The 14,516-nt window shown below is 43.4% G+C and overlaps 2 protein-coding genes across 5 annotated transcripts in view; one reads left to right on the top strand and one right to left on the bottom strand.

Moving 5' to 3' along the window:
• LRRC4 (leucine rich repeat containing 4) overlaps positions 1-14,097 on the top strand; it is an 82,215-nt gene extending 68,118 nt beyond the window's left edge. The window contains exons 3-5 of one of the 3 annotated variants that reach the window (XR_004628799.1): positions 10,177-10,338; positions 10,716-10,766; positions 13,822-14,093. Coding sequence is in view for 2 of the 3 variants with exons in the window: in XM_034671528.1 (XP_034527419.1) it covers positions 13,822-13,838; positions 13,966-14,082 (134 nt within the window). In the remaining variant the exon portion in view is untranslated. Of the gene's footprint in view, positions 1-10,176; positions 10,339-10,715; positions 10,767-13,821 lie in introns of all 3 variants that reach the window. The other 2 variants (XM_034671528.1, XM_034671575.1) reach the window with 2 other exon arrangements.
• SND1 (staphylococcal nuclease and tudor domain containing 1) overlaps positions 1-14,516 on the bottom strand; it is a 412,648-nt gene that overhangs the window by 129,991 nt on the left and 268,141 nt on the right. The gene's annotated exons all lie outside the window — the stretch shown is intronic.

Here is a 14,516-nt window from a genome sequence, read left to right as displayed (position 1 = left end):
ACACAACGCTCTTGGAGAGTGGTCACATGGATAGAGACTGAGTTTCCAGGGGAAGAGAGACAAAATTGAAGACATAAGAGATTAGAGGATGAAATGAATCTCCCCAGGGTCTCACTCAATCCCTTGCTTCAAGAGTCCAGCAGAGCCACTGTTTAATCACACAGAAGAAATCTAGCAGCAACGAAGGAAAGACTGACAATCTCACCTGAGTAGGTAATAACAAAGGCTCCTGCTCCCAGGAGGTTCATGTGCTACATTGTGGGGGGGAATCAACATACATATTTCCACAAATCAAACCTCCTGTACTGCAAAGCCATATAAAAACCCACCGCCAGCTCCATGAAGGTGGGCTTTTGTCCTGTTCACTGCTGTCCCCAGAACAGTGTATGTTCAATAAATACCTGTCAGAGAGAGAGAAGGAAGGAAAAGGAGGGAGGGAGGGAGACATGTTCTGCCAGATTCATTCCATTGAGAGAGGCACTCGCACTTTTGTGGTTGCCCCCTGTAACTCCTTGTCTCCATCAATCAGTCAATCCATCTTCGACCATAAAACCAAGAGGTACTTATGAGATAGTGAATTTGAGAGTCAATCCAATTTCCTAAACCTAACTGTTGTCAATTTTTACATATTGCCTCAGAATAATCTAATTAAAAATAAGGAACAACATTTACTGTTTAAATTTTCTTTCCTTTCCCCTCTCCTTCTCTATGGTAGAGGAGGAACAGTGAAAAGGCTAAGATAAGAGTAGCAGCAGGAGAGCGCAGAGAAGGAAGTGATAATTGCCAAATTGGATAAGCAGCCTCTGAATAAATGAAAATTAACTAGACTTGCTTTCCAATAGCTTCAAATCTAAGTGAAAAGGATTCACTGATGGTAAGAGGAAAAAAATTTCATTTGATTCAAAGCATTTAAAACTTTTCCTTGATTTCTTTTACTATCCCCCGAACTATCATTGTGACAGTAAATTAAATAAAGGGCAGATTGAGAAAGTTAAGGGAGATTAAATGAGCAATCCATGTAGAAGCACTGAGCACAGGCACTGGTTCACAAGCCACGCAGAAGAAAGGTGTATTTCTTAGGGGGAAGAGGGAGAGAAAAAAAAATTTAGGGGCAGGAAAAAGAAAAGTAACTGGTATAAATAAAGAGGAAATGGGATTGAAACTACAAGAGATTAGAAGAGGAATCTCTGAATGAGAAGTGTGTATGGGTGGTAAAGTTGGGGGGAGGAAAAGTTCAAGGGGAGGGAAGTGAACATTCTAGCACATGGCCTTCTGCTCTATTAGCAGACCTCAGTGGTGGAGGGAGGGGAAACTTTTGAGTGAGTCAATCACTTCTCTCACAGATGCTTTCTTCTCTTCTAACTGTGTTATAATCACCCATACTAGGAAAAAAAGGTCAAGATTGTATTGATAAAGCTGTTTTATAGGCATCTACATAAATAAAAAATGTCCTAGTTAATTACTGGCCTCAAAATATTGGGTATCTGACATTTTCAATTTTGATTAGTAACTTCAGAAAAAAATCTGGATTGTTGTAGACTGTCACGTCAAAAATGAGTTAGTAACATGGAAGGCTAAAGCGAACAGCCATAAAATCTAACATAGCTGTTTTCCTCAGTGCCTGATGGATCTGCTCAGCAATCTCCAGAGGCTGCAAGGGCTATGGGGTCTGAAAAATACAGGAAAGCTAAGAGTTCTTAATTTTTAGCCTAGAGCTAATAGTTTCTAAGTGAAGTTTGCTTTCTCCTGTTCCCTGAGCTTGTTCCATCAATTTGCACCCTCTGTGGCTGATGCCTGCTTGTTGGAAATCAGTGATGATCTCACTTATGCACAGTCCTCATTCCTGGAGGCAGAATATACTCTCAAGAGAATCTTAAAAATGCATGTTGGTGCCACAAATACAACTACAGAACAAAAATCCATGAGTATCTTGGAAATGATATCCAACAAAAATGAAGATCAAAGCTGCTATACGACAAACTTGTATGTAAGACTATGCATCACTCTCTTGCTCCCTATTTTCCACTGAAGAATGCATGGCTCCAAAAGTAGATGAAGTTTCCACTTACTCAACATATATTTACTGAGTGCCTAGTACATGCCACGGACTGTGTTAAAGAAGCACCGGGGGCACAAAAGAGACAAGCAACATAAAGACTCAGGGAGCTTAGCACCTATCACAGAAGGCTTACATAAGAAATGTAAGACAGCATAAGGCAGAACTTTGGGAATACATGCGAGGGAAGGGCTAACTCTAGTCCAGGAGCCAGCAAAGTTCTCTGGGAAAAAAATGAGAAGCAGAGAAGTGAAGGATGAACAGAAACTAACTACACTTCAATGTGGCAAACGTGGATTTTCCAGCGCAAGGCCAAATAAGTCCAAGTAAGAACTAAAGCATCTTCTTCTAGAAAAAGCAGGCTCCCCTCTCACCCCATAATACAAGAGAATACCTGAGATTTGTTCAGGTTCCCACACTCACTACTAAGGAAGAGAGCAGGGTGCGTGAAAGGTGCCGCGATCTTGGGCATGCTCTTTAACCAATTCAGCCCCACATTTCCATCTTCCACCTTTATCCATCACATTCTGTCCTAAACAAATAAGCTTAATTACCTAGAAGGAATTCCTCTGCAGACACAGAATCTATTTTCAGAGTGTGTAACCTCGTACGTCTGAGATCAAATCAGCAACTGCCATTGCTACGGAAGACAATGCCTGGGGACCCCTCACAGAGGGCTAACTTCCCCACTTTGCTGTTCTACACATAAGATTTGAGTACAGGTATCAAGGTAGGAAACATCCATTACAGCTCCAGAAGATGGGGCCACAAGGACAGACCAGCTTAGGATGCTGCGCTAGGGGACCCACACTTCCTCGCAAGCAAGGGCTAACGTGAGCAGGAGGGAGGGAACATAACAGTAAGACCATAGTTTCAGGTTCATGGTTGAGAGAGAAAGCCAAGTAGGGCACTGGTTCAAATACAGCACTGCCCTAAAATATCATGAGGATGAGGCCTCCCCTGATGGCATTTCTGTGAACAGAATTCAAATCATGCATCAAGCATGGGTCAAAATGGCCACTAAGGGTTTTGCTGGTCACTAGATAAGAAGCACCTCACATGAATGATTTTGTGATTACTCAGTAATACCATTTCATCCTCACCTCTTTAAATGGGGAAAGAGAGTTTCAAATATCTAGCCAGTGGGGAGCCTAAACTAGATGGGGACTGGCTCGAAAGCTTGTTCTCTCAGCCATTAAGGATTGGTGTGTGCAATGGCTATTTCGTAATTTCCAAAACAGGGAGACAGCCTAGACCGTTTCCATTCAAGAGTGGTCTGCAAATTAGCAGGAATGACATCACCAGGAACCTTGTTAGAAATGCAAAATCTCTGGCCCTGCTCCAGACCTACTGAACAAGTTTGAGAAGCACCACACTAGAACTCACTGGGAGTGATAAGCTTTCAAGCCATACCTGGAAATGCCAGGGAAGCGTCCCATGACTCTGAGGGCACAGTACTGTGCACAACAAGCGGTTAGAACCCGGCAGTTTCCATCCGGTCCTGACAACCACAGGCCCTCTGATAAAGCTCCTGCTCCAAGCTGCAAATCAAGAATTTCCACCCCAGCAGAACAATCTTCTTTCAAATGCAGGGAGAGGAGGAGGAGTGAGAGGGAAGGGGAGGGATAACTAAGCCCTCTTTATCTTCTATTCAGCATAAAACCAGGCCCCCCAAATAACAAGGGAAAGAAAAAACAAAGTTCTAGGGCACTCCACACAGCTGGCGATTAGCGCTGACAAAGGCTGAGGAAGCACCTTTTCCTTCTTCAGAGAATCTGACCCACACTTCACCCTGAGGAGGGGAGGGAGCTGGAAACAAGGGGAAGGAGCTTGGTGTGGAATCAGAATTTCTTTCTCAGATCAAGTCCAAAATAAGAAAAGAGGGCTTCTGAGCTACTTGAGTGTTTTTCTTTTCTTTTTTTTCCCTTTAAATTCAAGATTCCACACACAGGCACATGCTATAGATGAGATGCTTTTTTTTGCCCAAAAAACAAAACAACAACAAAAAGAAACCCACGCAGTTTTTTTGCTCTTAAATGTTGCTCGGAGAGTGATTCAGTTTCAAATGTAACAGTTAAGGCTGCAAACTTACTTTCTCACTGCATACCGCGCATCTCATCTCCTTCCAAACATTAAGAGATTAAAAACCACCTCCTCTCAACGTGGCTCATTAAAGACAATCTTCCTGCTAAGTATTGAACTTGAACTGCTTTGAAGCTCCGTGCAAATAAAGGTCAAACTATTGTACGCCCTTCTTAAAGATTTAGGGAAAACAAACTTCCACAAGGGCAGGAGGTGGAAGAAATGAATAATCACTGAGAACTTACCATTCAAAGTGATTCAAGAAAGAAGAGCTTCATTTATTTGCCAGCTCCGTGTCTTATCACCGCCCCCCCCATGTCTTCACATTTGCATTGTTCATGTGAAATGAGTCAGGGAATGCAAAAGTTAAGGTTCTCATAGCAACTGTTAACAATCCCACACTGTACATAAGCAGTATTGGCAATTACTAATTGGGTTGTTGCTAAAGGTGAACCCTTAATATACCTCATGTGTGAAGTGGGCGAACCGGCACTCCAACAGAATTTTAAGTTGAAGTGTTTCTCAGCTTGTGTGTTTACATCTGTAGCTTAAAAAAATGGGCACGTGAAGAAGAAAAACAAATTCCAGATAAAGCCAATGCTTAGCACAACGAATCTATATAATCCTACCAAGAAGAGAACTAGGAATGTTAGACAGCTGGGCCATGTAAGGGCCCAGATGCTACATGAACACAGGGGAGACATTTGAGCAAAGGGTGTATCCCAAACAAGCATCTTGCCTCCAGAGAAGCCGGTAAGGCAGTTCAACACGGCCTCGAGACTTCTCTCTGGCGCTATCCCAGAAGCCCACGGTCCTCATCTCATTAGGGTCCTAATTGCTCTTCTGAGAACTGCATCGATGGCATTATCATTAGCCTTTGGCTAGCTCACCTTTGAGTTCAGGATACTTTAAAACCGAGGTCTGTAATCCAATTAGAACTTTTATCTGATGAACTCAGAGAAGACACTGTCTTCAAAGTTGTCTTCTCCTACTCACACAGATTACATTTATGTCAAGGTGAAAACTTTATCAACTCAATTTACTGGTCAGCTGACTTGATTTCAAACCCAAAATGTAAGAGTAAGGGGAAGGGCTCATAAGATTACGATATTTTAGGGCTTGAAAGAACGTCAGCTGCCTTTTAATAGAATCCCAGGCCACAGAGCTAGGACCATATCCTGGAGTTAACAATAATGGGGTGGAACCTATAAAAGTACAGGCCAATGGGAGTCAGGGAAGAGGGAGCAGACACCTGTGTGAACCTTGTTAAATGCCATACAGTAAGCAGTAAAGTCTGGATGAGAAACCAGGTCTACCCATTCTTTGTCCACTGAACTTTCTATTTCCCAATTTCCTTTAAAGTATTTCAAACTCACCTTTCACCTACTTTATTCCCATATAATTAGGCTTCCTATCTCCACTCTACTAAACTGAGTAATCTCCTGCTGTACTGAAAGGTAACGATCCCATTGAAGTCCCCTATAGGATCATGGAAAGCAGTGGGGGCAAAATGCTTGACTAAGATGTACAGATGCTAATAATGCTGGCATCATTATTGTGACATTTCTTGCTGTTATAAAATCAAGGCCATTCACCAATGAATGAAAAAAAAAACAACAAAACAACAGAGCTCAGGGAAGTTGAAAGAGACACAAGCAATTAGGACAAGTACACATACCAACACAGTCTTCATTTCAGTGAAAATTCAGGAAGACATAAGACAGGGAGTGGATGCAGAAGAGAAAATATGATAATAAGAATGTGCAAAGTTGAAAGCAAAGAGAAAAGAGACCTAAAATTCTGTGCCATGAAACATGAGACAAGCAGTCAGGGTCCCTGAATAGCAGTTGTCATGCTTTCCAGCTGGCATGTTGCGAAGCATCAGCCTTGAGGCTCCTTTCTGTGGTGTCCCGCGGCTTGCGGCAGCTTACAACCCAGATAAACGCAGACTTCATCAAGAAATCACTGCTATTAGCAGCACACCTTAAAAAACAGAACCCCAACATACTTGGAGGTATGTATATGTAGATGAATCATTTTGCTTTTTTTTTTTTTTTAAGATTTTATTTATTTATTTGACAGAGAGAGACAGCCAGCGAGAGAGGGAACACAAGCAGGGGGAGTGAGAGAGGAAGAAGCAGGCTCCCAGCGGAGGAGCCCGGTGTGGGCTGGATCCCAGGACTCCGGGATCACTCCCTGAGCCGAAGGCAGACGCTTAACGACTGAGCCACCCAGGCGCCCCTGAATCATTTTGCTTTAATCTGATCCATTAGTTACTGAAATCTGAAAGGAAGTATTATAAAGCCCCTATCATTTCTAGGGGCAGTGTTGAAAAACTCAAGACGGCAAGCACGCAGAGATACTAGGGTGTGGAGCAACCCAGCAGCTTCCAGACGGGGCTGTAACTACCTCCCCAAGTGCTACTTCCAGGTCCTCTCACCCCTGGAAACAGCTGAGCCTGACAGGGCCCCAAAGTTGTTATAGTGATATCTCTTGAACCAAGAAGATCTACTGGCCTGACACTAGGCCAGAACTTTGGACACAACACTTGAAAGCAAGCGGCACAGCCCGGATGTATGACTGCCACAGCCCACCCTCCAAACTGGGGACAACATCATGGTTGTTGCCAGGGAGCAAGTAAGGTGACTACATAAACTTTTCTTTTTTTTTTTTTTTTACAGTATATTCTGTATGGAATGGAAGGAATTATTTTATACTATTTTACAGATATGAGAGGCAATCTGGCAAAAATGTTCTGATTCTAAAAATACACTGATAGCAAATGGGGCAATATGTTAATTCAATAAAGGTCAATGGAAGATCTCTGTACTACTGTCTAATTTTTCTATAAATTTGAAATTATGCCAATATTAAGTTATAGGAATTATTTAAAAAAAAAATCCCAACAACTTCTGATGCTTAAATGCTGGCTATCCTGGGGCACTTAATCACGGTAATCATGACATTGTGAAAGGTGCAGATCAGTCCAGGGAGCCTGAGTCCGGGGAAAGCCCTCTGTTAGTCTACAACGTTAACATTTCAACACCAGTTTCATGTATTAGCTCTCAAAATTCTGCTACTCAACGTAGTCAGTTGAACCTTTTCATCTCCAAATTAGAAAGGAGGGGTCCTTGATGGTCAGCAAATATTTGGTCCCTCTAACCTGTTCTCAGCTATGCTTAAGTATCACCAGGACTAGGGTTTATTAGTGAAGCAGCTGAATAATTTATAAGGGTTGCACAGGACCCATTAGAAGTGCCAGAGCAGTAATAACGGGCTTAGGACTTTGCTTACTCGGGGCTAAAGTTTAATTTGTCTGTAAATGCCCCAGCTCATAAACCCATCCCACAGGTCTGACCTGCCTGTTCCTCCACAATCGCATGGCCCAGCCATGCTCTCATCTTAGATGTGTTCCTATCAGTGTCCTCTGGAGAGCCAAAAAACAAACCCAAACTCCAAAACAACTAAAATCTCATACCCTCATTACTACATTTCCTCAAGAGGGCCACTACTGTCTCCTTACCCTTCTTTGGGTCCTCCCTGAAGCACTGATTCCTGGCCAACAAGAGAAAATAAGCAGATGCAACAAAAGGAGGGAGGACTGGAAAAACAGAAGAGGTTAAGACCTCAGGAAGAGCATATTCAATGTCAATTTGGGCACTGCATTCTAAATGACAGCACGTACAGTGTGATCAAGAACATGTGCACTGTTTATTTAGCAAGTTAATTACCTTTTTTTCTACCCCTCAGTTTTCTCATTTGTGAAATGGGGACTGTAATGATACCCACCTAATAGGGCTGTGGTAAGAATTAAATGAGTTAATCCACAGCATAAATATCTATTAAGTTAAACCTATTATTATTTGAGATTCAGACCTGCAATGAACCCTGAATTAGAAACCTAATCCACTCCTTCGACTCAGAGAAAAAACCCAAGGCCCAGAGCGGCTATGTGACTTATCCAAGGCTAAGTGACTTTGGGGACAGTTCTAAGTCTTAATCCAGCTCTCTGGACAGATACCAGTTTGGTGGTGTTTGCTATTTTAGGGCTGCTGTGGCTCTAGCACTCATTCTCTATGGGAACAGAGTTATTTTGTTTCTGAATTTTAAAATAAGCTAATAAGCGTTAGCCCAGAAACTTCAGTGTTCGTTCATTCATTCACCTAAGAACTGTCTAGTGAGAGTTAACTCTGAGTCAGGCGATGTTATAGGGGCTGTTAAAGGGTTTCAGCAGCTAGAAGACAGACTAGGTCCCTGCCCTCAAGTACCCTGCATTCTGGTGATGCAATGAGTCAACAAAAAAGCAAATGAACACACCAGGTAATTCCAGATAATGGCAAGTGCTATAAAGAAAAGAAAAAAGGTGACACGAGAGAGCGAGTAGAAGTCAGGAGCGCGGAAGTCTCTTGTAGAGGCCTTTCATGCGGATTTTTTTGCAGTTTAATCTTTAGGAAGATGACATTCTAACATTGGTTTCAGCATATGCATATATGAATATGCATCAGTACATGTGATAAGAAGAAATTAGACAAAGTGGCATCACCCTCTAAAAATTTCACTCTGGGGCAATCATATCAGAAATAAAACACACTAGCCATTACGACTTTATCATAATAAACTTTTTCTGGTCTTCGGTCTTACTTCCCTGGCTATTCTAGTGCAGATAGGCAGGTTAAGACAAAAAGACCCCAGAGGAATCAAAACAAAGTTCACATCATTCTCTTTTAGGTGAAGTTCATTTCTCTACCCTCTGGAGGTTAGATGCTTAGCCCTTGGCATCTGTGCTATGGTGCCACGAAATTCCTGCACCGAGAACCAGTTCAGGGGATCAAAGAGCTATTATTAATGTCTCGGTTTAGGCTAACTGAGGGAGGGAATGGCAGTAGAGGCAGGCCTCTCACCCCTTCATTCAGCCGCCCTCCTACACAACGGGGCCATTGAGCAGGAGCCACAATAGACGGCTGAGAAGAAAAGTCCGAAGGAAAGCATACAGAGTCCCTCGCACAGACTCGGTCATTCATCACCAGGCAAGTGCCAATATCTGGGAACAGCCATCTCAATTTCTGCAAATCCTCCAACCTGCAACAGCTGCTAGTGACTCTGGTGGGCGGCTTTGCTGCTTACGCGAGTTTCCAATACCAAGCCCTGGACCGGAGCCAAGTCGACATTACTTAGGTTAGAGATACTCTGGCTGCAAAGAGCAGCAACAATGGACTTCACAGCTTATAAAGCAGCTTACAAAGGGCTCCCGTGTATTTCAAAAAGCACTTCAGATAGCTGGTGAGAGAAGCTATCTTGCACAAACGCATCCAAGCAGTTTATTCCTAACCCACTTAATTCAAGGTTTCTGTCAGAAGCCAACGGCATAGTGGAGGAAGGTGCAGAGAAGCGCAAGGGGGCCGGATGGCTGGGCGGCTGGGGGGAACGCAAGCAGCCCCAGCCTTCCCCTCCGGCTCAGCGGGACGGGCAGTGACTGGCAGCAATCAGCCCTTCACCTGGATAACACGTGCAAAGAAAACACGACAGACTGTGGGATTCCTCAGGTCTGTAGTGAGCTGTTTGTCTCAACTGCTTCCATCAGCATCGTTCAGTGGCATTTACAGATGCTACTGAATGAACACTCTGAGTGCCCTCTAGATGCCTGCCACCACACAACCAAATGCACCTTCATCCGACTGCACAGGTGACTCCAGTCTTAGCACTCCAAGTCTCCAGGAATCCACTCCTCTCCTCCATGCTATCTGTGCACGCCTTGTTAAGCACTGCTTAGTTCATGGAGAACAATCTTGCCAGGTAAAAGGCACAGAGACTAAAAGAAGCTAAAGACTAAAAGAAAACACCAAGGCTCAAAGGCCCATGGATTTGGAGCCTGGAGCTCACAGAAGCCACTTGGATACACAGCAAATAATAAGTGTGCCGAACAGGGACCATCTCCGTGGAAGATAAGGGATACAGAGTTGGTAAGAATTCTTTGTTAATTTCATCTTGTTCGTGAGTTTTTCAAAAGAACTTCACCAGCGCTTTTGTTTTTGGAAAAGGAACTAACGTAAAGCCGTGAAGGAGAACCATCCCTGAACTCTTACACACTTAAATGGAGGAAGCCCTCACAAGACAACAGAGCCCATTTCGAGATCTGACTCCAATGTGTGTAGTGCTTCATGTGGGTTTCTTGAAGAACACGGAATCAAGCAAATTTCCAGGTAAGAAATGATTACAAGATTAATGAACAGAATCATAGAAAAATATATAGAGCTGTATCAAATGTGAAGTATGATTTGGATCTGGAAAAAAGTTACTAACTTCCCAGCACTCATTCCAATGGGTAAGACTAATTGCTAAGGGAATAAAGAGTGAATATGATGTGGCAGCATTTACTATGACGCCATTCTCATAGCATGAAATGGGTCAACATGAAGAGTAGGCTTAAAATGCTATTACCCTGTAATTTCTTTTATTATTGTATGAAATGCCATGTGGGGCAATGACACACCTTAATGGGATCAGGTTCTAAACTAACGTATCTGTACTTGGATCACAAGCCTCAAATGCAATTCCTTACATGTTTTGGTTATTCCAGCAGCTGATTTGCAGAATGAGGACTACACGAGAGAAGATCTTTAGTGAGAAGGTGGGGAGTGTGTGTGTGTGTGTGGGCGGGGGGGGGGGGGGGGGGGGGAGAATAAAAACTGTTTATATCAGTTGGAGAATTTCTGCTTGCTTGCCCAGAAAGCACAATTTTCAGTGTGACTTCCCTGGATTTTTCACGATGTTTCAAAAGTCAGATTTCACCAAATGGAAGGGTCCCTGTGACAACTCAAGAGGCCCAAAACTGAAGATCACAGAGAAACAGCACAATGACATGAACACAGACCTATCTGCCAGAACTCTGCCCCTGATCTGTCAGAAACCATCCAAACACTAGATTAGGCTAATTTGGGCATGCCCACAGCTAGGAAGGCACCACTCCCACGTCCATGATCCATGGCTGGGCATTTCTAGTTTCGTTCTTGTGACTGAGATGCTGAAGTCACCATCCGCCAAGAGCAATAGTTCCCCTAAGAGGACTGACTGAACTTTCACTTACGCAGTTTACCTCCAACCTGGTCTCATGCATGCTGATATTATAGTATGTGCTGTCCTGCAGTGCAATCTAAATGCTTCTTGTCAAAAATAAGCCCCTTGAAGGCATACAGTCTCCCCTTCTTCCCCATGCAAGCGCCATGCAGTAACAGGTTTAATAAATAACCACTGACGAATCAACTATAAAAAAGAGGGATGGGAGTATAAATACAAGCGAGAACAAGTACCCTTTACCATGTCTTCCCACCCACCAAACTGTGGAGGAGAAAATTCCCTCCTTTCTAATCAAAGCACACTGCTTACCAGGAGCACAATCCGAAAGGGAAAGATGGCCACTCTACGCAATATGCCTATTTTGATACAAAGGGCTGGGTTGTCATTAGCCTTCCCAATCATAGCACTCACAAATAGGTCTAAACTTGGAACAGAATAAAAAAAAAAATCCCTATCAAACAATGAGAATCAAGAGTGAAAAAGAAACAGCAGTTTGCTGAAAGAGAGACGAAAATATATCAGGGCCCTTGAGGAGTTATTTCTGAATTCCCTGCACATACGACATCATTCATGAAGAAGGCAATGGTACAAATATAGCATAAATGTCGTCTGCTCTAGCTTGTAATTTAAAATGCAAATGCTAATGAGAGAACTGGTATATCAGTGGAGTTAATAACCGCATGCCTAGCACAGGGGCTGCATCCAAAACACACACAGAGAAGAGACAGACACCATGTTCCAATTTAAAAATAAAAACACCCAAATTAACCCTAGAAAAATCCCTAGCAGATGTACAAGCTCAGGAAAAGGAGGCACACCAGGGCAGGGAAATGGGAACTTCTCCACCCGCTGCAGACTAAGTAGTCAATTTAAATAAAAACTTCCTACATATAGTGAAGGTAAGCATGGGAGTTACTAGGGTTTATTCGGGACTACTATTGTAAAGCACAAGTATAATAAGGAAAAACTACAAGGAATCCAGAAAGCTTAGACAAAGTTTCTCCAAAGCCCACTTGGAAGCCTATAAGCCAACCCTGAAGGGAGCCTTATGTCCAGAAATCAAAAGCCACTGAAGAGAGATGCAGACCTCATTTATTTTATTATAGGCAAAGGGCAGTTAAAAAACAAAAACCAAAAAACCAAAAACAATAAAAAAAAAACCCCCAAACTTAAGGCTGGATTAATGTGGTAATTTAAATAAATGGGAGAAAGCTCTGATGAAAAAACATGACAGAGAATGCAGTTATGTCTCAGATGCCTTCCAGATATGAAAGGAACTTCTGTGAGTTTTTTTTTCCTCCTACAAGTTCTGTGCTTGGCAGCCCTACATCAGAATCTGGGACCAATCCCATTGCCCCGTGACTGAGTGCAGATCCCTGGGCTTCCTTGGAGACCCTCCGGCAGGAGGCATGAGGACATGCCACATGTGGCCAGCGGTTCTATCCAGTTCCTTGAGTAAAGACCTGTGGTGCCCACTCAGGGACAGCAGGAGGGTCCTAGGGCCAGCTGCCCACACTGGGTACCCGGTGTGTTCTAATTCTCATGGTAGTGCCATTCATTGAAATTGAATACAAAGGGCCAGGCTTAGACTGGCATAGACAGCCCACCAGGTTGGGGAAGCCTCAGGAAAACTTTCTGAAAGGAATCCAAGGTGAGCAATGGTCTAGGGTTTGAGGGCAAAGATAGTTTTTCATGATGAGGAACTCTTTTTTTAAACCCAGTCATATCTCTGTTTGAAAGGGGGATGTGAGAGGTGGTTCCCATAGCAACCAGGATTAAGTCTTATAGACAGTGTGCACTGTTCACCCTGGGGCTGCCCATTACCAGATTTGAAAGCATTTCCCTTTAATTTCAAATTACCACACCATTTACACTCCCTCTCCTGCATCCAGGTCCTGCCATTTTCTACTATTAGGCTGGCCAAATAGACACACCCCCAGGGCAGGGGTAGTGGTGAGCAGCCCAAACCTGGATGACGCTGCTTGCCACCACTACTGCTAAATGGCTGCTGACAAATGCCAATAGGCTGACAAGATGACAACGAAAAATCCACACAGAAATGTATCTTTCTGGGAAAGCCACAAGGATGGAATTAGAAGTGAGGTATCTGGGCACAACCAGAGACAGGTGCTTGTGCTGGAAACACTCCAGCAGAGAATGGCGATTAGATTTTTGTAAGCTTCCCATTCCCTACCTGCCATGCCCATAGATGTGGAAGCCTAGATAACCTTTAACAGACTCAGAAAGAACTGTCAAGTGGGAGGGGAGAAGGAATAGAAGGAGAACCCCCAGGAGAAAAGCTCCCAGGTCTCACCCTTCTGTACCACTCTATTGGTTCTTATTGGCTCTGCCTGATTCCTACCAGGGGTATTTTTTCCCTTGTCTCAACAAACAAAACAAAACAAAACAGAACAAAACAAAAACAAAAACCCCAAAACAAAACAAAACCCTTAAAAGCATCAAGAATAAAAAGCAATAGAAGGCAGGAGTCTGAGGATTTGGGAAGAAGATTCTTTTCTCCTAATTTTGACCCTTCCATTTAGAGGGAATGAATGGGCCCATCCTGCAACAGCTGAGGAGAAATCAACATCTTTCTTTTCTTGACACAGAAAACCCAACCAAGATGGTAAGGGCTGAGCGTCCCAATTAGGAGGCTTTGCCAACCTCAGCAGTCCGACGGGCTCCACGGAAGGTGCTGCCACTGCTAACATGCTTAACGGCCATGTGGGCCTTGCTGTCTCCCTCACCTCCAGGTCCCAGCACCACACCAAGATAAGCAGGCTGGTCTGATGGAAATAATTAACGAGGAAGCAGGAGAGCAAGAATTCATCTTTAAGTGTTTTAGCTCCAAGGTCTGTGACTGCCATTAAACCATGCTGAACAAATCTTATTTTTATTGATGTCTTTATTTATTACCCTGACTCAAAAAAATTCAAACTAAATGGCTACCGAGCAGATCAAATCCCTGCCTCTGGACCCTGAAATGCTCCTTTACATCCTGGGAGTCTCCTTTGATTCCTACTACTAGTCCTCAGGTCAACGGCATTTTTAGGTCTCTTACCATCCTGGTCACTCTCCTCTGATCTGCAGTTTGCTGATCTCCTTCCCAAAAGGGTGGTCCCCGGATAGAAGATCATACTCCAGGCCTGCCCTGACCTGGGCTGAAGCAGCACTCAAATCCACCCCTCAACAGATGCTGTACTGCTGGCTTACAAACCACAATTGCCTTAGCCTTTTGGACAGTTATAACAATATATACTGTTACTGTTTTATGGAAATCGAAGTTGTTTTCATTTATATGGTT

Source organism: Ailuropoda melanoleuca, chromosome 1 (genome assembly GCF_002007445.2).
Source record: "Ailuropoda melanoleuca isolate Jingjing chromosome 1, ASM200744v2, whole genome shotgun sequence".
Classification (NCBI taxonomy): domain Eukaryota; kingdom Metazoa; phylum Chordata; class Mammalia; order Carnivora; family Ursidae; genus Ailuropoda; species Ailuropoda melanoleuca.
The sequence above is the reverse complement of the archived record's forward strand: the minus strand, read 5'-3'. Positions and strand labels throughout refer to the sequence as shown.